The sequence below is a fragment of the Mesocricetus auratus genome, unplaced genomic scaffold (genome assembly GCF_017639785.1).
Source record: "Mesocricetus auratus isolate SY011 unplaced genomic scaffold, BCM_Maur_2.0 Super-Scaffold_100691, whole genome shotgun sequence".
Lineage (NCBI taxonomy): Eukaryota > Metazoa > Chordata > Mammalia > Rodentia > Cricetidae > Mesocricetus > Mesocricetus auratus.
The window spans coordinates 35,075,057-35,098,247 of record NW_024429267.1 but is presented as its reverse complement, the minus strand read 5'-3'; the positions used below and the strand labels follow the sequence as shown (position 1 = coordinate 35,098,247).

The following is a 23,191-nucleotide window of genomic DNA, read 5'->3' as shown; positions in this document are numbered from 1 at the left end:
GGGCTGGTGAACAGATTGCTGAGATGGGGCTCTAGGGACCACAGAGCGTGGTCGGATGATATTAATCGAGGTGTGACATGCACACCCTATTTAGCACTTAACAGGCGCCAGTGGACAATGATCTTCCCCCTTGATACCGTTACAGGCGCTAAAAGCTTATTGAGGAGAGGGGCTGTGTCCTCCTCATGCACTCGTAGTTCCGGGAACTTGAGAATGGGGAGTAAGTTTTTCTCACCTGAGGGAGGCCTGTTACTCAGGAAGTCCCAGGTACACTTCTGGATCAGGAGGCTGGCTTCTTGTTCCGCTACGGTCCACCATAACTGAAGAAGGGAATGCTTATTGTGACATTCAGCCCTCCTTGGGCCACAGCAGCTGATCTAGCGTCCTCCTCATCCATTCTGCTTTCCTTGCAGTCCACCTGATCCCGGTGTCCACAACAAAGAATGGAGGAAGCAGCAAGAGTCGGAAGAGGGTCATGCCCGACCCAGTGACAGAGCCTCCCACGGTAGACCCGGTTTATGAAGCTCTCCTGTACTGCAACATTCCGAGTGTAGCCGAGCACAGCATGGAAGGTAGACCCAGTAGTGTATGACCTGTCTTGGTAGCCTGGGACTCAGTACCCAAGTAGACATCCTGGGGACTAAGTTCTCTAAGCAGCATCATGCAGTCATAAGAAGCTGGAAGCTTGGGCTCAAATCCTGCAGTAGCCACTCGCTGTGCCCCAGGATGGGCTCCCGAGCTTTAGTACACTCTACTGAGTAGTGGAGGTGACTGGTCTCTGGTAAGATGTGGACAAGGCATTCAGGGGGTGAAGCCGGCTGTATTACCCTTGGCTGCGCAGCTTCTCAGTCTAAATCTGCAATCTACTTAGCATGTCCACAGGACCTAGAGTCTTGCTATAAAGGAGTGTGAAAAAGTGTCCCCATCAAGTTTCACATTCCTCAAGTGTATCAAAGGATGGTGTGGGATGCATGTATTTGTGTCCTGCTGTGTTTCCTGAAGTATTTAAAGCAGTAATCTATTGCTAGGATTTTTGTGAGCCCTTCCCCAGTCTCTGCTTATGAGACATTAGTCGTCATATGCACATCTCAATGGCCTTCAGTCAGTTACTTTGGGGGCCCTGGGACACTTCAAGCCCTCTCATGACCCTCTGTCCCACCTCTAGGGGTTCCTTAGCTAGCATCACCCTCCCACCCAGCCCATGTCCCTTCCTCCAGTTCAGGTCCCTCAGTAATCTGCTATTTCTGGGTTGCCCTGGCTACCAGCTCCTCGGTCCCCCAGCCTGGGCATGTGCCACCCTTGCCAAAACACTGTTGTGTGGTGACAGGAAGTTGTGTCTCTCTCACAGGTCACGCCCCACATCATTATAAGCTGGTCTCAGTTCATGTGTTCATTCGCCACGGGGACAGGTACCCGCTGTATGCCATTCCCAAAACAAAGCGACCAGAAATTGACTGCACTCTGGTGGCTAGCAGGTAAATTGCACTTTTTGTAAGAGTCATTTTCATGCATCTGCTGTGTTCTGTACAACAGAGCATGCTGGGAAGGAGGAGTGAACTATGCTTTGGTGAGTGTGAACTGTTCAGAGTATTTCCCATCTTGTATGGCATGGTGTTGACTGACTCCTTTGGGAAGATACAAGCAAATATCTATTCAACCCAGATAGGGCACTGATGACAGAGCATAAGAAACCGACTTGACCCAAACCGAGCTTGGTGGGCCAGGGATTTTACTGGGTGACTCAAAGGCAGCTGCCTCACTGAAAAGTCGACCCCAGGATGGGTGATAGATGACTCAGAAAGCTCCGTGTCTGTGGCCTTCTGTACAGTGTGCAGGCGGCTCCATCACCGCCCCCACCCCCTTAGTGGTTATTCACTGCTGTTAAAACCCCTGGACAAGACCTTATGAGTCGTGTAACTTTCTGAGCTGCCGAGTCTTACGTTTTGTATGTCTTTTACCTTTCAGTTGACTTCCTGACTCTTGTGAGCCTCTCTCCTCCCTGGAGGAGGGCGTGTCTGAATTGGGAGAAGAAGGCAGAGATGGGTGCAGAGCAGAGAGGGTATCTCTGGCAACTCAGCAACTACACTGAGCCCAGTTCAGTCTGAGGCCCGCTCTCTCACTGTGTTCTTCAGTTTTAGAAAGATGAGATACAGTGAGCTCTGGGTTAGGGGTCATCCACCCTAGAATTGTTCCGTGGCTCACCATGTGGGGTTGGGGTGAGGAGCGGGACAGTTCACAGGAGGGAGTGTGCACAGCTGTGAGGGTGATGAGTGTAAGATAGTATGTCAGCCATTTAATTTTTCACAGCATTCGAGACAGCGCTGACTTAGTTGAAAGCCCTCAGGATGAAAAATAATTGAGCAGAGAATGGAAATTGTGTGTATGGAAATTAGAAGCACAGTTAGCAATAAATGATGGCTTGGCCGTAGCCAGTGTGTCTAGGGGCACATAACATCTATCCTTACCGAATGACCAGGAGATGTAGGGAAGTGCCCAGTGGGGAAGACGTTATTTTGATGGAATGGTCCTGGGGTGGCGGCCTGCCTGGGCAGGACAGCCCCGTGGAACCATAGATTTCCTGTCTACAGCCAGAGCTGTTCTTTGAAGACAACAAATCTGGGGGTTTCAGATAACCCTTGATGTCCCAAGTCTCCTCATGGGCTGGAGTTTGGGGAATCATCAGCGAAGCATTTTAGGTAGGAAGACCGTGGGGTTTTGTTTATTCTTCTCTCATGCTAGAGACCACAATGCTGCCAGGCTGGGGACCCATGTCTTCTTTACTGCATTGGGTAATCAAAGTGTGTACACTAGGGTCTCCTGTTAGGGGACCATGAGGACACTCAGTCTCCCCCTCCAGACGGAGTCTTCACTCTCCAGCCTGGTGTTCAGACTTCCACTAAGATTCTCTGCTCCCTAGAACACACTTGTAGCATCATCATGACTTCTGCCTCCCTGCTGACTTATCTGTCCCTGTTTATCCCACTTCCACAGGATCTTAAGACCTTGTTAGAGGTTTCGTTGTTGTGGTTTGAAAGAAAATGATCCCTAAAGGGAGTGTCACTATCAGGAACTGTGGCCTTGTTGAAGTAGGCGTGGCCTTGTTGGAGGAAATGTGTCACTGTAGAGGTGAACTCTGAGGTCTCATATGTTCAAGCCACACCCAGTATCTCAGTTCACCTTGTGTTGCCTGCCGATTGAGATGTAGGATTCTTAGCTCCAGCACCACGTCTGCCTGCACACAGCCGTGTCCCACCATGATGATCATGGACTGAGCCTCTGAAACTGTAAGCCTCCACCTCATTTAAATGTTCTCCTTTATGTTTTTCCATGGTCACGGTGGCTCTTCACAGCAATAAAACCCTCACTAAGACGTCCCTCTTCCAGGAAGTAGCCCCCCCCCCATCCCATGTGTGAAACACTGAGGTGGCTCTGTGACTGTTTGGGGAACTGCCGGGACTGGGGACATACAGGAAGGGTGTTAGAACAAGCAAGGGAAGTCGAGTTTCAAAGCCATCCCAGTTGGCTTAGGGCTGGGGCAATGATGGAGGCCGCTTGTTACACTACTTGAATCCTGTGGGTTGGTAGCAGGAAAGGCCGCTCAGAGGATTCACTTTTCCACTGGGTACAGAAGGGTGTTGTGTTTACAGCTGGTACTAGCTGGATGCCAGTCCTTCAAACAGCCTGGGGACAGGTGCGCCACTCGGCCTCCGTGCTAGGTGGCTTCCGCATGGCCTTGGGACTTTGTGGACTGTCACATCCTTCAACTCAGACCAATTTAGTCTTGCTAGAAAGACTCTGTGGGGTCACTGTGGCTGTTCCCAAGGAAGGGGCTATTGTCAGTGCTGCCTGGACACCCTGCAGCTTGTCTTCCCATGGGGCTTTGTTGTTTCCCAGGTCCTGACTGCTCACAAATCACTGAGCCCAGCCCAGAGCCCAGAAGATGACAGCTTTTGGACTTGGTAGCTGCAGAGTAAATTCATAACCTCTGTGGGGATCACAGGGCGCATTGCCAGTTGTACGTTCCTGTCACCCTCTTCCTGTTGATAGATTAGAGCCTTGGCCATTGTATCCCTGGAGCCTTTGCAACCTGTTTGACACTGGACAGCCGCTTCCCCTCTGAAAACTCCACTCACTATACTCCATCCTGGAACAAGGGACAGTCCTGCCTTTATTTAAGTGTCTAAATAAAGGAGGGAACAAGTATATGTTCCCACAGAAGCTTATCCGCAGTGACATGGCATTGCCTGCAGCAGCCTAGAGGCCGCCTGGACCTAGGCTCTTCCCCTGGTGGAGTCATTATCAGAGGTTTCAGTCCCTGGGAGCTGCTGCCCTAGCCTCACTCCTCGCCTCTGTGAGTGTTCATTTTGTGTTTGCAGGAGCTGTCCTCAGTCCTTTGTGGGAGAGGACACCGTGCAGATGTTAACTACGGCATCCCTCTTCCTCCACCTGATTCTCCACTTTCCTCCACCTCTGGTACTAGTCACATCAAAGGGACAACTCCATTTACATGGATGCCATGTGTGGTGGAACCTGCTCTATCTTATCACTGGTCATGTAATCTCTCACTGAGCCTGACTCAGAAATGAAGCCTTATCGTAGATATTGTTTACACAGGAAAGAGCACCACAGATGCAAGAGTTCAGGCTACCTGTGGCTTCCAGCACCCTCCTCAGATAAGGGGAGTCTGTACTCTACTTAACATTGTTTAATTAATTCCATCTTTAAGCACAGTGAGAGCTGGCTTATCACTGCAAACGTGTACTTAGAGCAGGCTCGAGCAGGCATGCAGTGTGGGCCTGCTTTGGGCCAGCAGCAGTGCCTGCTGCCTCCTGGCTGCTCTTTTGAGCTCATAAATTAGTAATTTTGTGGTTTTCTTCTCGGCAGTAAGGCCTGGAAGGTACCCATTACTCTAGTCTATCGTACAGGGATGTCTGGTTCAGTGGAGGGAGCTAGGTGTGCCCACATAAGTCTGTTGCCTCAGAGTTCCTGTGCATAGTGCTGTGCCCCAAAGTCTTTGTAGTGGAAGCACTCCAAGAGTGCTGTGTGCACTCTCCTGGTATTAGAGTTATTCAGCATTAAAAGTCTTAACCATGTGAGTGCTGTGTTCCTAAGTGCCCTTTTGGCATTCATAAAGATGAACATGCTTTTCTACATCCAAGAAAAAAATCGTTCTTTCAAGCATTTACATGACAAATTTTAGATCTGTGCTCCTTACTTGGACCAGGCTGCATGGCAACACACCAGCAGACATATAAATGTAGTGGAGGAGCCAGTCCTGTGAAGACCTGAGGAGAGAATGTTCTAGATGGAGGGGCCAGAAAGTGCAAAGGGCCTGCAGCTTGCAGAGCTGAGCATGCATGAGTAACATAGACCAGAGTGAGTGGCCTGAGAAGAAACGGGTGAGTGAGCATCTAAGGCATCACAGCAGGTGGGCTATCCTGCCCTCATTGAGCCGCTTGTATCTGGAAGGCCAGGTCTCATGCTCACCGGGTCAGTCCTCAGCAGGCGGAAGCCAACACAGGTGACCAATTTAGCAGAGAAAGAAGAGAATAAATGGAAGAAAAGCTACAATGGAAAAGGCTTTGGTAGCACACTGGGGGTCTGAGCCAGCTACCCAACTCAGCTTAGGGTAGTGTCTTAGTTAGGGTTTTATTGCTGTGAAGAGACACCATGACCACAGCAGCTCTTAAGTCATCATGAGAGCTGGCTTACAGTTCAGAGGTTTAGTCCGTTGTCATCATGATAGGAAGCGTGACAGCACACAGGCAGATATGGTGCTGGAGAAGGAGCCAAGAGTTCTACATCTGGAACAGCAGGCAGCAGGAAGAGAGAGTGAGCCCCATGGCCTGGCTTGAGCTTCTGAGACCTCAAAGCCCTCCTCCAGTGACACACTTCCTCCAACAAGCTACACCTACTCCCACAAGGCCACACCTCCTAAAAGTGCCATTACCTATGAGCCTATGGGGACCATTTTCATTCAAACTACCACAAGTAGGGAAGAGAAGAGAAGGGAAGCCAGTCTCCTCACCCCTTCTCCAGCTTCCTTGGAAGTAAGCTTACTTGCTTGGGCATACTTCACGACCATCTCCTCTGTCTAGGAAATACTTGCACAGGCAGTCTTATAACTATTTCCTATTTCCTTGGCTCAGTCATCGCCTCTGTAAGTTCTACTTAGAATTTTTAAAATGACAGGTGCCCTCCCCCAACTCCAACCTCCTCCTTTTGCCATAGCATCTGCTATTCTCTGTCTCTCTGTCTCTGTCTCTGTCTCTCTCTCTGTCTCTGTGTGTGTGTGTGTGTGTGTGTGTCTGTCTGTCTGTCTGTCATGCACACCCCACAGTGTTTCTAGTGTGGTGTGTTTCCCCAGGCTGAAATGGAAGCTCCCTCCCCCAAGTCAGGGATTTCTCTTATTCTTATCCATTGCTGTTACCACCCAAATACCTAGGATAAATATTTGTTACTGAGAAATTGACAGAGAATGGCCTCAGAGATGGAGGGGTGACCTTGGAGAAAGTCCGGTGGGATGGGTGAGCTGCATGACAGGTTGGTGGGATGAGAAAGAGGAGGCACATTGCTAATGTGCTGTCCCTCCCAGGAGCCAAGAGCACTGGTGAGAAGTTATGGCCTAGGCCCCAGCATTGCCTCTGAGCTACCTCCAGATGCTGGGGGAGTTTCTGCTGGGCGGGGCTGTTTGACTTGGGCTTAGGGACATTGGCATGCTGGTTTATTTGAGCATCTTTAGCATGTGAGCAACAGATGAGACTAGAGTGGTCTCAGGCTGAGCCTGTGGCATGAGGAAAGCAGATAATTGGTCATATCAGGTTACATAGAAAGGCCCAGAAAATCACCCTGAAGAAAGTACATCAGGGTTGTCTTTTTATAAGCTTGTTTTGTTGGCATTGGAAGTCATCCACCCTTTAGTCGGCTTAAGTTTTTTATATGTGGTATGAATTCCTTCTTGTTTTCAACCAGGTGAGCCTTTAAAATTATACCTTCTAGTAGTAGCATTGCTGTCTTGGCTCAGGTAATCATCCATGTAGAACCCAGGTCATAGCTGAAACAGTATGTTTTCTCTTGTGTGTGATTGGACATGGGATTCTGCCTTGAGCATTGTAGGATAAGTATATTTGAAAGGTGCATATAAACATGTATATAAAACTCCAAAGTAAGTGCTTGAAGTAATATTTTTTATTGTCTCAGTTGTCAACACAAAAGCAGATTCCCAAGGAGGCCACCGTCATATGAGTTACGTTGAGAAGAACTCTAAGGTGCCTCGCCCTAACAAGGAAGTTTACGTCTTCCTTGTGTGAGGGTTGATTCGTGCCACTCAGCCCCATCTAGCCATTGGGAAGGAGGTTCCTTCCAGGTCATTGCTTCCTCCACTCTCTCTAGAGATGTCTCCACAGCTGACCCGGGATGCTGCTCTGCCTAAACAGCTGCTGAGGAAAGAACCGAGCAGGAAGGTGCTGAAACCTAGGAGTAGTGTGCATCCCTCAGTGGTGGGCGCTAAACCTAGGAGTAGTGTGCATCCCTCAGTGGTGTGCCCTAAACAAATTACCAGGGAGAAATAATAGAATTTGATATACAATTATAGCCACACCTCACACCAGCCTTTGTTTTTAACATTCCCACCAAAATCTACATATTTTAATAACTGCTGTGGTGACAAAATATTCAAGTTAAAGAAGATGTGGATATGGTGTTTTCACAATACAGCTAAGAATGGGACATGTCACCATTGAATTCATTCCCACATGTTTTTGGAGCATTTACCAGACATGCTCTGCGCTACAGGGATGGAGCATCTACCAGATATGTTCTGGGATACAGGGGTGGAGCTAGGGACGAGGCATGTAGACCTGAGCAGTAGGATTCAGGTCCAGTCCCAAAGGATTCAGGTCAGGCTCCTACAATGAAAAAGATACAACCATTAGTTATCTGCCCTGTGAATGCTTTTCTTCCACGAATCTCCATGTTTCTCTCTCATGAAAAAAGTTGTAATTGAAGGGACTGGGGTGTAATTTGGTGGTAGAGCATGTGTGACATGCTTAACATATTCAAGGCTCAGGATTCAGTCTCCAATGCTGTAACATAGAAAAAAAAAAAAAGAAAGCAAGTCATAATGAATACCATTGGATAGGACAGCATCATTAAATAGTCAGATGCCCCTGGAACCTGGGACATCTCAGCAAACACATTCAGTAGTGAAAATTCATTTCTAAAATTGGCAGCCAAGTGTTTTCAGAGCCTCAGAAGTCACCAGCCTCAAATAATGACCCAAAACAGGAGATTGGAGTCCTGTTGATGGATAGCCTTTTTGATGTGAATTCATGTTGACAGCCGTGTTGTGGGTCTGAACATTTTATTTCCTAGTTTATAAACATTTATGTGCTCAGTCTCAGGCAGAATAAAATATGTTTTTGTGATCCACAATTCCCTGCAGCTATCCTGAGGCTCTATTAGACTTTGCTGCATGTCTAGATTAGCAAACTCTAATTTTAAAACATTGTTTTTAAAAGATGAATTTTTTTCTGCTTTTGAAAGATATAAATCCATTTTGGCATCATTTTCAAAAATATTTCCAAAGTTAATTGGGCTTTCAGACAGCAGGGTTTGCCATTAGAACAGTTTATCTGCTGCTTTCATGTCAATTTGCATAGTTTTCTTGCCAGTGGCCATATCTGTCCACATCTGTTCAGCTGGAAAATGTAGACACACTCCTGGGCCATTTCACTATTCAGAGAAAAGGTGTGAGTATTCACGGGTCATTTTGCTATACAGAGCAAAATGCTACTCATATCATTATCTAGGGAAATTGTATATTAGTGATGGGGTAAATAAAGTGTGCTTGTCTTTACCACATATACTCTGTTTAACAGAAGCAGATAATCTCAGATCTCATAAGCTTTTCTAGGCGTTCATCACCGCGTAGCATTAAACGAGATATTTTATGTGCAAAATGCATAGTGATCTGTAAAGGGCTGTTGAGATAGGCGTTGGTTATCTTAGTCGGTTAAAGTTTTCCAAAGAGACATTTTTCCAGAGGTCAGAAACAGTAAAGATTAGGCAAATCTCCCATGAAGATATATAAATGGGGGTGGAGATGGGGAAGAAGGGGTGTGTTGTGTGCTAGGGGTCGTTGGCTGGCTATGTGTGGCCCGAACACCATGTCAGCAGGCAGGGGTCCTAAAGTAAGCAGCCGTGCACACCCTTTCCACAAGGTGACGACGTGAAGAGACAGTGACAGGTGAGGTCCATGCCTTTGATGTTGGTCACTCTGGCTGTGGAGAAAGCAAGGTGGGAAGGGCAGGGTAAACTGAAGAAGGCCAGGAAGTGTCCTGCAGCCCTCCAGGCAAGGCTGTCTAAGGTCAGAACCCAGGGAGTGGCTGTGTGAGGGTGGAGAAGACCTGGAGAAACAATGGGCGGGGAATCTAAAAGACCAGACGAGTGTTGGGCTAGGAAAAGAAGAAATCAGGGCAGCTTCCTCCCCACCACATGACCCAGAAGCAACAGGATGTGGGCATGCTGGTGGAGGGCAATGGCTAATCCCAGGGCATTGTACTCGGCAGAGGTTGGAGATTCAAGCTGACCATAGGTACCCACAGTCAGGTCAGAATGAAACTGTGACCTTTGTGACAAAAATGGTTTCCTTTATTTTTGTTTGTTTGGGGTGTTCTGCCTGCCTATATGTCCGTGCACCACAGAGCACAGAAGGGGACATTGGGTCTCCTGGGACTAGAGTCACAGATGATTGTGAGTGCCACGTGGGTGCTGTGAATCAAACCCAGATCTTCTGGAAGAGCTGCCAGTACTCTTAACTACTGAGCCATCTGTCTGGTCCTGACACTGGAACTTAATTACCAAGCCCCAGAACCTGTTCTTGTAGGCAGGGGAGCCCATGAAGCACAGGGGGGTTGTGCGTGCCCAAGCTTGAGTGCTTCGGAGTATTCTAACCACTGCTTCCCTGTGTTGTTCTTTTAGGAAGCCGTATCACCCTAAGCTGGAAGCTTTTGTTAGTCACATGTCCAAAGGATCCGGAGCCTCTTTTGAAAGCCCCTTAAATTCCCTGCCTCTTTACCCTAACCATCTTCTGTGTGAGATGGGAGAACTCACGCAGACAGGTAAGTACAGCCATCTGGTCATTGTCCCTCACACGACCCTCCGTTCATGTACATTAGGAGGTGACAGGTAACGAGCCGTGGGACACTGAGCTGAGTGGGGTCCTGCCAATACCCAGATAGAAATCGTGAGTGGATAGGAAGCCTTTTCCGGGCTGATAGTCCTGAGCCCTGAGTGCCCAGAGCCCAGGGTGTCTGAAACCCTAGGCCTTAAGCTTTGGCAGTTCCCTGGAACTTCCCAGCAACCTTGGCCCACAGTTTCTAGCCCATGGCTCTTAGTCTGTTTCTTCAGCTCTCGTCCTCTCTTACCTGCTCACTATTCCTCAGCTGTTGTTCCCGCTGCAGTTGCCACAGCCAGGGTGGCTGTGCTGCCGCCTTGGCCACTGCTATTGCAACGACAGAATCAGGGTAGACAAGAGAAGGCTGTTCGGAGGCCCTGCCTTGAGCCTGATGCTGCAGCACCAGGGGGCAGTGCAGGAGGTGAATCCCAGCTGACTAGAAAATCAGGCCAGCAAAGGGGTATGGCAAACATGTTTGCACTAATTACTCTCTCTCTCTCTCTCTCTCTCTCTCTCTCTCTCTCTCTCTCTCTCTCTCTCTCTCTCTCTCTCTCTCTCACACACACACACACACACACACACACACACACACACACACACACACACACAATGTACCAGTCACAGGCCTTCTCTTGGGCCACCAGGAAAAGCCCTGTTCTGAGAAAATGGCTGCCCGTTGATTAGAGTTCACCAAAGCTTGTCTTGCTAAGGACGCTGCTTTCAAGCCTGGAGCAGACTGTCCTCAGCTGTGTGTACTGGTCCTCTGAAGCTCCTGGAGTGTCATCAGGACAACTGTAAAGTGTCCAAAGCAGCCAGGCTGCCATGAGGGTCATCTGTCCAGTCACCAGGAAGGGGGTTCTTGACTGGCAGTTCCCTGCTCCAGGCTGCCTGGTATAGAGGACGAGCCTATCAGACAGCCCACTCCTGACCTTTAGTCATCTCAGAGAACATTAAAAGAGTGTTTCAAATAAACTTAATAAGGACTTAACACAACTCGATTAAGCATTGCACAATAGTGCTTGAACTCCTGCCTCAGTGCCCTAGGGAGAGGTTGGTCCTCTGATCTACCTCATGTGGACTGGCATCCCAAGGAACTCAGACACCTCAAGGTATCCAATGAAACATCTGCTTTCTTACAATTAAAGATAACTTTACAGATGGCTGTCATGGGTTAACTGGGTCTACTGCCAAGCCTGGTGACCCCGTAGTAGAAGGAAAAAAACAGTTTCTGCAAGCCATACTGTGATCTCCATGGTGTACACAAAATAAAAAAGAAGTAACCTTTCTTCTTACAGAAGCACCAGTGTTCATGAGTATAAATTACAAAAGACAATAAATCAGAAGAAAGTACCACAGTCCCGCCTGAGAAACAGGCCAGGGGCTAGGGAGATGGCTTAGTGGTTAAGAGCACTGGCTGCTCTTACAGAGGACCCAGGTTCAGTTTGGTTCCAGCACCCACATGTAGGTTCTCAACCATCTATAACTCCAATCCCAGGGGACCCGACACCTTCTTCTGACTTCCTTGGACATCAAGGCCCACAACTGGTGCACATGCATACATGCCAGCAAAAACATACATATTAAATAAGAATAAATTGTTGAAAAATGTATTTAAAAAGAAACAGACCCTTAATGCTAGCTTTTCTTCCTGTGCACGTGCAGTGGTATCTTAGTGACCCCACAATTCCCTATTCCATCTTATTACATAGGAATATGTCGGGAGGTAGACAAGATAGCTCATCAGATGAAAGTGCCTGCCTCATTTGGGGATGGAACTCTCCAAACCATTTGGACACCTGGACATAAATGACATAACTGGTCACACTGTCTGTGTGTGACCATATCCTCAGAGGATTCCCACCCATTGCTGAGATGGCATCCCTCACCTTCTGCAGCCTGCTTGCCCTCTCCTGCATACAAATAAAGCATTTTCATTCCTTTAAAAAGTTCATCCGTAGTTGTCCTCCAATGGTCCAAAGCCAACACAATATTAAAGGGAACCACAAGCCGCCTCAATTCTGTGCCCTCCTCTGGAAGCAGTCCCCACTGGCTTCTCGTACATGCGCCCGAAGCTTCTTTAGGTAAAATGCAAGCAACTGTGAACACCCGCTCTTGCTCTTCCTTTTTCATTTAAAAGGAGCATAATAAATATACCGTCTTCCTTCTGTCCTAAAAATACTGCCTGGATATTTGAAATTACTGAGTCTGAGCTAGTTGGCTTAGCCTGGAAAGCCCCTGCTGGGCCAGACAGAATACCCCAGAGATTAACAGAGGGCCTTCAGTTAGGCATTCTAATGGAAACAGGGTCAAGAAGGCAATGTCCCAACAGCCAGTGGTTGGTAAGACAGATTTCATGTAGCCGTCCCTGCCGAGGACTGCTGTGTTCTGGGGCAGTATGCACACACCTACCCTTGGGTATATGCAAATTACAGCCAGTGGGTAGGGAGGCTTGTGACACACCCCGTGCCTATGCACAAACCTGTTCTTATTTCTCCTTCCCTGTGGGGAAACAGACCATATTCCCTTAACTCCCACTGCTCTCACACACCAGAGATGGGTGCTGGTCCTTCGTGGCCCTTTGTTAAACTCACAGTAAGAAGGGTTCTGTGTCCCCTCTGTGTCCCTGGTGTTGCAGGAGTTGTGCAGCATCTACAGAATGGCCAGCTGCTGAGGGACATCTATCTGAGGAAGCACAAACTCCTGCCAAACAACTGGTCCTCAGAGCAGCTGTACCTCGAGACCACTGGGAAGAGCCGCACCCTTCAGAGTGGGCTGGCCTTGCTCTATGGCTTCCTCCCGGATTTTGACTGGAAGAAGATTTATTTCAAGCACCAGCCAAGTGCCCTGTTCTGTTCTGGAAGCTGCTACTGCCCTCTGAGAAACCACTATCTGGAGAAGGAGCAGCGCCGGCAGTACCTCTTACGTCTGAAGAACAGGGACCTAGAGAGGACCTACGGGGAGATGGCCAAGATTGTGGACATCCCCACGAAGCAGCTCCGCGCGGCCAACCCCATTGACTCCATGCTCTGCCACTTTTGTCACAATGTCAGCTTCCCCTGCAGCAGAAGTGGTTGCCTAGGCATGGAGCACTTCAAGGTGATCAAGACGCACCAGATAGAGGACGAGCGTGAGAGGCATGAGAAGCCCCTGTACTTCGGGTATTCACTACTCGGGGCCCACCCCATCCTGAATCAGACGGTCAACCGGATGCAGCGTGCTGCCGAAGGCTGGACGGATGAGCTGTTCACCCTCTACTCTGCTCATGACGTCACTCTGTCACCAGTTCTCAGTGCCTTGGGTCTTTTGGAAGCCAGGTTCCCAAGGTTCGCTGCCAGGCTGGTCTTTGAGCTCTGGCAAGACCGTCAAAAGCCCAGTGAACATTCCGTCCGGATTCTTTATAACGGGGCTGACGTCACCTTCCATACCTCTTTCTGCCATGATTTCCACAAGCGTTCCCCCAAGCCCATGTGTCCTCTTGAGAACTTGGTCCGCTTTGTCAAAAGGGATATGTTTGTAGCCCTGGATGGCAGCAGTACTAATTATTATGATGCGTGTCACGGGGAAGGGGCCTAAAAGGTGTTTAGCACAGTACTGTTTTCTTGCTGGTTCTGTCTGTTGCTAAATCATGGTGTGGAGTTCTAATGGATGCAGATTAGGGCGGGTGATAATGCCCGTGGTTTCGGACACACAGGAAGCACATAACAGTATGCTACTTGGTACAAAACAGCTGGTTCGCAGAGGAAGAAAGGTGCATTTTCATAGCTGTATGTAGCTTAGAGTACTAGCATCAGATTCAGTACTCAAAGTGGCCAGTCGAGCTTTTATATTTTTTGGCCTGCCATGGAGCCAGCAAAGCTCTGCCAAAATCTTCTTAATCTCCCACCCTTACCTTAACCTTGTTGAGTGGAAATGTTCCCCAAGTGATGAGTTCAAAGTGGGGTTGGCAGCCTTTTTGTGAAGGGACCAGAAGGTCAGAATCTTAGGCTCTGCAGACCTAAAGGTCACACGGAGTCTGTCACATCAGCTGTGCTCTGGTGACATGGCGATACGTAAATGGGTGTGTGTGACTGTGTTCCCCAGGCAAACCAAATAGGTGGTAGCCAGCTCTGGCTCACAGGCTATGTTTGATGACCCCTGACCTTTAAAAACAGCCTGCTATAGTTCCACTTCCGGCACTTTGAGAGCCAGCTGAATGCCAAGTGTTTAGCAGGTCCTTGGGTAGCTTCTGCTAGAAACACAGAATTGGGTGTGTATCTGATGAGGTAACAAACTCAAGGGGAAACAAACATTGGGTCAGAAGGCTCATAGGAAATGATCACAATACTTGATGCTCATGACGATTGTGGCACAAAATAGCTTTAAGTGTGTTTTAGATATTTGTCTGCAATAGTCTATTGGCTTCATATGCAGGAATTTTTGTATTCCATTTAGTATTTTTATAGTCTAGGAAAATATTTTCTGAGACCAGTTTTAGATGTGTTCTTATCCTTGTAGAAATACTCGATTTGCTGCACCTGCTTGGTGGTTGGAAGGAGGCCAAAAGCTGAATTGGGGCACTGTTTTCCCCCTCCAAAAATAAATAACTAATGACTCATTCCCTTTGACAAGCTGTAGAATCGGGTCCATTTTTAAACCATTTTCATCAGTTTCAAATGCCAAATTCCAATTGATTTTTAAACATGTTTCTAAAAAAAACTTTGTTACTCAATAGTTAAATAATCTTTCTAGAGCATTTTCTATAACAGGCACAATTACAACTAAGTCCTTGGTTTCTAGGTTAATGGTGCTAGTTTGTTCCGAAGACCTGGTCCATGCACGGGGGATTCTCCAGTATCTAGCATTCCAGTCCTTTCTCTTCCTTTCTGTCTGGTGTTGCATTTGAACACGTTTTGTTTGTAGAAATAAAATTTTTGAAGAATTCTTAGCCTGTACAACTCACAGTCTGTATCTGAGTCACTCAAGTTCTTTACAAGGGAAAAATTGTTCTTAAATTCTACTTGAATTGCTTTATTTAGTGCTGAAATTATTTTTTCTCTTTCTCTTATTTAAAGCGAATTCGGGTTTCTTTTGCCCACTCACAAGCTGTCAGATTTAGAACTGCTAAACATGCTTGAAGATGTAAAAGTAAGAGAGGGAATTTTTAAAAACACTAATTCATGGCATCTGTTAGTAAGGGTGAGTGTTTTGGGTAGGAGCCAACATCAAAGTGTATAGGGGAAGATTTTACCTCCTAAGACATTGGCAATGCAGAGGACAGAATTCTGAAACCTTCCATTCCACAGCAGATTAATTTCAATACAAAATATAAAGCTAAATATTTACAAGTACGTTCCCAGACCTCAGATTCTCAGAAGTGATCTAATAGTGTCACTCATGACAGGCCTGAGACTGTACATGTGTATGTTTAGCTTCATATTTTATATTAAAATGAATACATTCTGGAAAGTAATCCTAAACAACACCTTCCAGAGTGAAGTTGCCCTATAGGGAAGAAGTCTCAGCTTTGGCCTCAGACTCAGTTTCTCCCGCCTTGCACTCCCCGTAGACTTCAGACAGCGGGAGTGTGTAGACTTTTCCACCACACGACAGGAGCATCCAATTCTGCAGCTGGATGCATTCCAGTTCTGTCCTGAAACATGTACCTATGGTGTCGGACCTCTCAGTTGAGTATCCAAGACTGTCAAGCATAACTGCACTTCAGTTGCCAGGATTTCCCTGTGCCTCTGACCAACTAGCCATAAATTTTAGTCTACTCACCCATCCAATCACAGAGCTTCAGGGAGATACCAGTTTATTACCAGAGATAGTGGAGAAGAAGAGAAGCATATGGTGGGGGGAAGGGCAAAGATCTTCCAATACTGTCCTAATGAGCGGTAGTCTTAATTTCCTATATACAGTCACCCAGCTCTCCAAACCCTGTCCATTTCATTGCATAGATGTAATTGATTGTCTTTGGCCATTGGTGATCAATATGACTTTTGGCCCTTCCCATCTCTGAGGGTTGGGGAATGGGGCTGAAAGTTCCAGCCCTGATTATGCCTTGGTTCCTCCACTAGACGGCCTTTATCTTGGAGCTGCCTGAGGCCACCTGCATTAGACATGCAAAACATCATTTTAGAAATCCTAAGGACTGCTTAGGGAAATGGACAAGCATCGGCTATGTCACAGGGTCACACCCCTTGGAGGCACCACTGTGAGCTCTTAGATGAACATCACTCTGAACTTTTCCACGGGAGTACACAAATATGGGTAATTTAAAAATAGAAACAAGATCTATTTTCCAGAACTTGCTTTTATGGGTGTAGTTTTAGGGGTGGGGAGGCCGTTCAGAGGCTACAAACACTTGTTGCTCTTCCAGAAGACCTAGATCCAATTCCAAGCACCTACATGGTGGTTTACGACTCTGGTTCTGGGGTCTGATGCCTTCTGACCTCCACGGACACCAGGAACACATGTGGTGCACACACATTCTGGCAAAACACACTAAAATGGATTAATTTTTTTTTTGGTTTTTACAAGACAGGGTTTCTCTGTATTGTTTCGGAGGCTATCGGTCCAGCCCGGCCTCGAGCTCACAGAGATCCGCCTGCCTCTGCCTCCCGAGTGCTGGGATTAAAGGTGTGCGCCATCACCGCCCGGCAAAAAAATGGATTAATTTTAACATTTAAAGAATATATATTTTTAAAATTGCTACCTTTAGCAACAACTTGGAAGTTTCTTCATTAACATCCTCAGCAATATGTCTGGGAGATATTTCATCTTGAGATGTGTAGCTAGAGACAGACAGCTCTTTATAGAATACAGACTAGACTAGTACTTCTATAGACAATATAAAAATTAAGCTTTATAGAATGTATATATTTTAAAATACATTTCATTTTATCTTTTTATGTGTGTGTACACATGTACATTTGTGTGAGTACAGATTCAGGAGTGTCATGACATACATTTTTTAGCCATTTTTAAACACATGTTTTGTTTGATAATTTCATATAACATAGCTTGGTCATATGCAGCCCCATCCTCCAACTCATCCCAGATCCATTCTCAACTCCCTACCCACCCAAGTTCAACTTCGTGTGTCACACTATGTGTTGTCCCTCCCACCTCTCTCTCTCTCTCTCCATCTCTCTCTCTCTCTCTCTCTCTGCCTCTCTTCCTCTCTGTGTGTGCCTCTGTCTCTCTCTGCCTCTCTTCCTCTCTCTCTCTCTGTCTCTGCCTCTCTCTGTCTCCATCTCTCTCTCTCTGCCTCTCTCTCTCTCTGCCTCTCTCCCTCTCTGTGTCTCTGTCTTTCTTTCTCTGTCTCCGTCTCTCTCTCTCTTTCTCTCTCTCTATCTCTCTCTGCCTCTCTTCCTCTCTCTGTCTCTCTGTCTCTCTCTCTCTCTGCCTCTCTCTGTGTGTCTCTGTCTCTGTCTCTCTCTCTTTTTCTCTCTCTGCCTCCCTCCCTCCTCCTCCTCTTCCTCACCTTCTCTGATATAGCCTCAGTATATTGGCCAGGCTGCTGTCAAGCTTCTAGTCCTCTTGTCTCAGGGTCGGTGCTGGAACTGCAAGTGGGCTTTATCATGCACAAATGGGCTGAGATGTCAAGGTTAGGAGGGGCTTTCCCTACGGTCTCTGTGGCAGTCCTACCCCATGTCATACTTGTTGAAGGATGTCAGTAAATTAATAAAACAATGGGGTTGCAACATTTACAAATTTAAGTCTAAATGGTTCGGGACTATTCCAACCCTCCTGGCTCCCTGTTTTTCTTTATACTTCTTTGTAGTGAGCGATAGTACTCTCAACCACTAGGGGGCAGCATCAAATAAACTTTTGGTCTCACATATACTGTAGATTAGCTTGTAGTTTAAGTTGACCAGCTCTCCCTTTTAGCTGCCCTGGAGGAGTTACCACGGCAAGCTTTTCAGTGCGCACAATGGAGAAAGCCTAAGACGAACTAAAACAGGGTGGCTCTAGAGGTACACATGAAAACAAATGTATTGGACCGATTCCATTTTATAGGAAAGCTTGATTGGATGACTTATCCGCTGTGTCACAGCAGGTCTGCCAACTGTGTCCACTTCACTTAGAGAACCATGGTCTTAAGCAGGATACCTGATGACACTTCTGAACAATCTGGGTCTGTGTTAGGTTCCACACAACCCAAACCTGATCACCATGGCCTAAACAAGTAAAGCCTTCCATCTTCTCAGACGTGTCCAGGGTGCTACCAGGAACCCAGATGCTCACTGATGTCACATGGTCAGAACAGGAGCTCCTTGACCCCCTGTTCAAGCAGAGGGCTCTAAGAAGGCAGGGACTGTACTGGGCACCTTGCTGTTCCAAACGAAGCCACTTTCTAAGTCCATTAGTCACTTTTCTGTTGCTGTGATGAAAAACCATGATCAAGGCATCTTATACAAGGAGGGGTTTATCTTGGGCCTGGGGTCCAAGGAGAAAAGAGCCCACGATGATGGAGGCAGCAGGCAGCAGGGGATGGAACAACACTTGAGAACTCACATCTCGAACTGAAAACAGAGGCAGAGAGTGCAATAAACATGACATGCGGCCTTTGAAGCCTCAGAGCCCAACCCCAGACACACCTCCTTCAACAAGTCCAGGCCTTTTAATCCTTTCCAAACAGCTCCATCAACTGGAGACCGTGTATTTTAACACGTGAGCCTGTGGGAACAATCTCATTGAAACCATCACGCTGAGGGAGTGAATGCTGGGTATAGAGCTGACAGTGAATGCCCTCTCCAGCATGCGTGCAAGCAGGTAAAACACGAGAAAGGAGACAGCCACAAGATGAAACAGAGATGAAGGATTCCCTCCCCTGGTGAAGAAAAAGAAACGTCTTAAGAACTGTTAACATATCTTGTCTATATTTCAGGTATAAATTCTGTGTTTTCATCAGAATATACTCATTTTACTAAGAAATAATTTTTTCTTGTTTCTCTGTGGAGCCCTGGCTGTCCTGGAACTCATTCTGTAGACCAGACTGGCCTTGAGCTCATGGAGATCTGCCTGCTTCTGCCTCCTGAGTAGTGGGTTCAAAGGAGTGTACCACCATGCCTAGCTGAAATAAAAGGAATCATTAAGCAAAAAAAGATATATAGAAACCTAGAGACATCTGTCTACTGTCATTAAAGGTTATGTATCCTAAGGTAAGATTTTTCCAGGTGCTCATTTCATCAGTGGATCCACTCCAGATGTTATAAGGAAGCGTGGAGGGGGCAATGTGTTTTAGTTCCCTCTCTGCTGCTGTGATGAAACTCTCAGACCAAAAGCAACTTAGGGAAGGGAAGGGAAGGGAAGGGAAGGGAAGGGAAGGGAAGGGAAGGGAAGGGAAGGGAAGGGAAGGGAAGGGAAGGGCCTATTCAGCTTGTACTTCTAAGTCACAGTCCATCACTGATGGGCATGAGAGCAGAGATGCAAGGAGGGAACCCTAAGGCAAGAGTCATAGAGAAGCTGTTGCGACCTCTTCTCAGGCTGGAGTTTACTTAGCATCCTTACACAGCTCAACATTATCTGCCCAGGGAATGGTTCCACCCATAGTGGGCTAGGCCTCTTCTGTCAATTAACCATCAACACAATCCCTGATAAACAAACATAATAAGGACAATTATTCAAGTGAGACCCCCTTTTCAGGTGATTCTAAACTGTGTCAGATTGATAGTTAACACTAACTAGGCCACGGTGGGATCTCAGACACTGCAAGCTAACTTTTAAATGTGACTTTTGGGTGTCTCAAAGTTTCTATTGCTATGACCAAAAACAACTTGGGGAGGAAAGGGTTTATTTTGCTTATGCTTCCAGTTAATAGTTGACTGGGGGAAGTCAGGCCAGGAACTCAAGCAGGGCAGGAACCTAAAGGCAGAGGCTGATGCAGAGGCCATGGAGGGATGCTGCTTCCTGGCTTGCTCTCAGTTCGGCCTGCTTTCTTACAGTACCCAGGACCACCAGCTCAGGCGTGGCACCACCCACGGTGAACTGGACCCTCCCACACCCATCTTCAATAAATAATGATTTTTAAATGCACTGTGAACTTTCCCACAGGCCATTCTGGTGAGGATCCCTCTTCCAAAATTACTCCAGCCTGTATCAGGTTGACTTAAAACCAGCCAGCACATGAGGTTTGCAACAACAGAGACAGTCTAAAGAGCTCAGGGGAAGTGATTACAAATACAAGAGCAAACCCAATTAATAGCCTTGCCCTCAGGATAATACATTTCCCACAGACAGATAGTTATCTGGTGTCTCTGTGGCACCCAGGCAGAAAAGAACACCAAAGGGGCAATGCTTGCCATCGCCGTGGGAAACCTGGACACTGGGAATGAACTTCTCTTGGTGGAGTTCTAGAAAAATTGTTGCTCCCTCTGCCAAGAGAAATCTCTAACAGTTCTGGCAAGAATGAAGATATTCTGAAGAAATCACTTGTGCCCTCTCGTTGACTCTCAGACTACGGAAGCCACAGGCGCCAGGACACTGGAATTTCCCTGGGAGTTTCTTGCTGACAGAAGGAAAAGAATGAAGTCTGTTGCCAGCCAGAGGGGGACCTGGTCTCCAGAAAGAGACTTCATACAGTCCTCATACCCTGTCAGGCCACAGCATGGGCAAGACTGGAGCCCAGGTGACATTTATTGGTGGGGCCACACTCTAACTGGGACTGCTTAGCTATGAATACAGCTTTGCTCTCGATTGAAACCTAAACCCATGCTGGGACACCAAAGATGGACTTAGGGACTACTGAACATGTAGCTGCACTGAAAAACTCCTTTTTCTGCCTTTTCACTATTACTTTTTTGTTTAATTGACTTGTTGAAGAGGGTGGACAATCCTAGCTTGTAGGGCTGCGAGAGCCCAGGCTTTGACCATGACAACTCCAGTAACAAATCACTGTGACTCCCACAATTATAGCTGCCCTTAAAGACTGAAGCTGTGAGAATTTTCCTAGTGACAGTTCCTGCCAAAGCAACTACAGATAACCATTAACGCACATTGGGAAACTCTTGATGCAATATATAGAAATGTTTAATTTTTTTCAACATTAGGGCCCTATTCTCTGCCTTAATCAATAACTCCGACTCCTTACTAGATGGCTTGGTGGGAATGTCCTAAAGGCAAAGCATTTCTGCTAGCCCCAGCTTGGCAATCAGCCTATACGTGGTCTAATAATGAAACGTAACCAGAGTCCTCAGCTGAGCCGCTCTAGACAGATGCTGGAACATGTGGCTTTCTAGGACATTTACAAACAATAACAGATGGAAGAACATTGGTACACGAGCCCTGTCAAAGATGTGTCTTGTGATATTTCCTGATGTGTCTCAGGATAGACAGAGGAGCGACTCCACGAAGACCCAAAGAACTGAAGGAGTTTTCTTCTAGAATAAAGCCTGTTTCTCCTGAGTCTCCACAGTCTCAATAACATCTTAAAGGCAAGAATACTTATCTTTGCAAACTGTTAAAAGATTGAACAGTTCTCCTCAAACCAGGCAAAAGAATGCCTTAGCTCCCAGTGTGCAAACATAAGCCCTATTTATTAATCTATCCATAGTTGTAATCTTACTTTATGTTTTGTTTTTACATCATTACTTTGTTCTTTTGGCATGTTGGTATAAAATATATCCTATGGGCTGGGTGGTGGTGCCTTTAATCCCAGTACCCGGGAGGCAGAGGTAGGTGGATCTCTGTGAGTTCAAGGTCAACCTGGTCTACAGATCGAGTTCCAGGATAGCCAAGGCTACACAGAGCCCTGGGTCCTTCTTAGAATTGTTTTGTTTTTACCACAGTGTCAGTATATCTCCATCTATATGTTCTTTACAGCCCAAAGGATCTCATTCCAAAACTCAACAGTTAAAAGATGGGACAACTGTACTACAAGACTTGAGCCCTGGACAAGGGGGAGGGAACCTGCCTAATGTTCAAGGGAAAACTCTGTTCTTGTGTCCTGTGGAGACAGCAGTTCCAGAGCGAACTCACTGCGATGCAGGAGTTCCGGTCAATTCCTGCCCCATGGGATCCGGATCTTTCTCTACAACAGACAGATAGAGTGTTACGGTACCACTTGGGCAGAGACTGTGCCTCCCCACAGTGGAACCATTTATGGAAGACAGATCATCATCATTCTTCAGTTCCCCACAACCACAGAGCTCATGAAGGAACGGAAACAGGAGAGTACGGGGCAGAGGGTGGTCTAGGAGGCCTTTCTGCAAAGGATCCAGAATTACCACAGGGAAGAAACCAGCTGGCCAAAAGGAAAGCCCAAAAACTCCCTGCCTGAGGCTGACTAAATCCAGCCACTGGTCCTGGTGCAGAAACATCCAAGTGTTTGAAGGTGACCTATGAATCATTGCAGTACTAAAAGGCATATCCCTGAGACTTCAGATTCTGATGAGACCCTGTGATGACTAACATTATATTTCAAGCTTAAATGACTGTGCTTAAGAGACCCATAAAACAAAAATGCCCCGAACCTGTAAGCCCCACTTGCCCAAGGACAGATAACTTCCTAGAATGCTGGGGCTGTTGCTCTCATAACAAGCCACATGTTTTCACTTCTGTAAACAAGGTTGGTTGACCCCGCTGCCCAGGATGTGCTTGATCACATGTATGTGGGAGGGACTTAGGCAGGAAGTACGTCAGGATGTGTGCTTGCCCCTGGTTGGATGAGGGTGGGCTTTGCCTTTATAAGCACCAACGAACGTTAATTTGCAGCCATTCTCTGGGACATTGGATCTGGCCAGTGTCCATCTTTCTGGCCAATATTTAACAAATTTTTCTTCAATTTGACTCAAAAATTGCTTCAGTGGTCTTATGCTCCCCCACAGGGATTAGCAACATGCCATGTATGAAGCTACAGGAAGAACAGAGTTTACAGTAATGAACGGAAACCACCCCTAGATGGAGACATGCCCTTGTCTTCTCCCTCAAGAGGTCATCTGAGGTCCTGACTGAGATGTCTTTATTACATTCCTCCCCTCAAGGCTTAGGGATCTATGTGGGAAAAGAGGCTGAAAGACTTGGAAGAACCAG

At 47.0% G+C, this 23,191-nt stretch overlaps 1 protein-coding gene across 8 annotated transcripts in view; it reads left to right on the top strand.

Annotated features, from left to right (window-relative positions):
- Nucleotides 1-15,101, top strand: part of Pxylp1 (2-phosphoxylose phosphatase 1) — a 63,245-nt gene extending 48,144 nt beyond the window's left edge. For all 8 annotated transcript variants that reach the window (XM_040739694.1, XM_040739696.1, XM_040739690.1 and 5 more), the window contains 4 exons: nucleotides 414-572; nucleotides 1,349-1,475; nucleotides 9,982-10,121; nucleotides 12,813-15,101. In XM_040739694.1, the coding sequence (XP_040595628.1) occupies nucleotides 414-572; nucleotides 1,349-1,475; nucleotides 9,982-10,121; nucleotides 12,813-13,750 (1,364 nt within the window). In that variant the 3' untranslated portion in view covers nucleotides 13,751-15,101. The remainder of the gene's footprint in view (nucleotides 1-413; nucleotides 573-1,348; nucleotides 1,476-9,981; nucleotides 10,122-12,812) is intronic.
- Nucleotides 15,102-23,191: the final 8,090 nt, after the last annotated feature.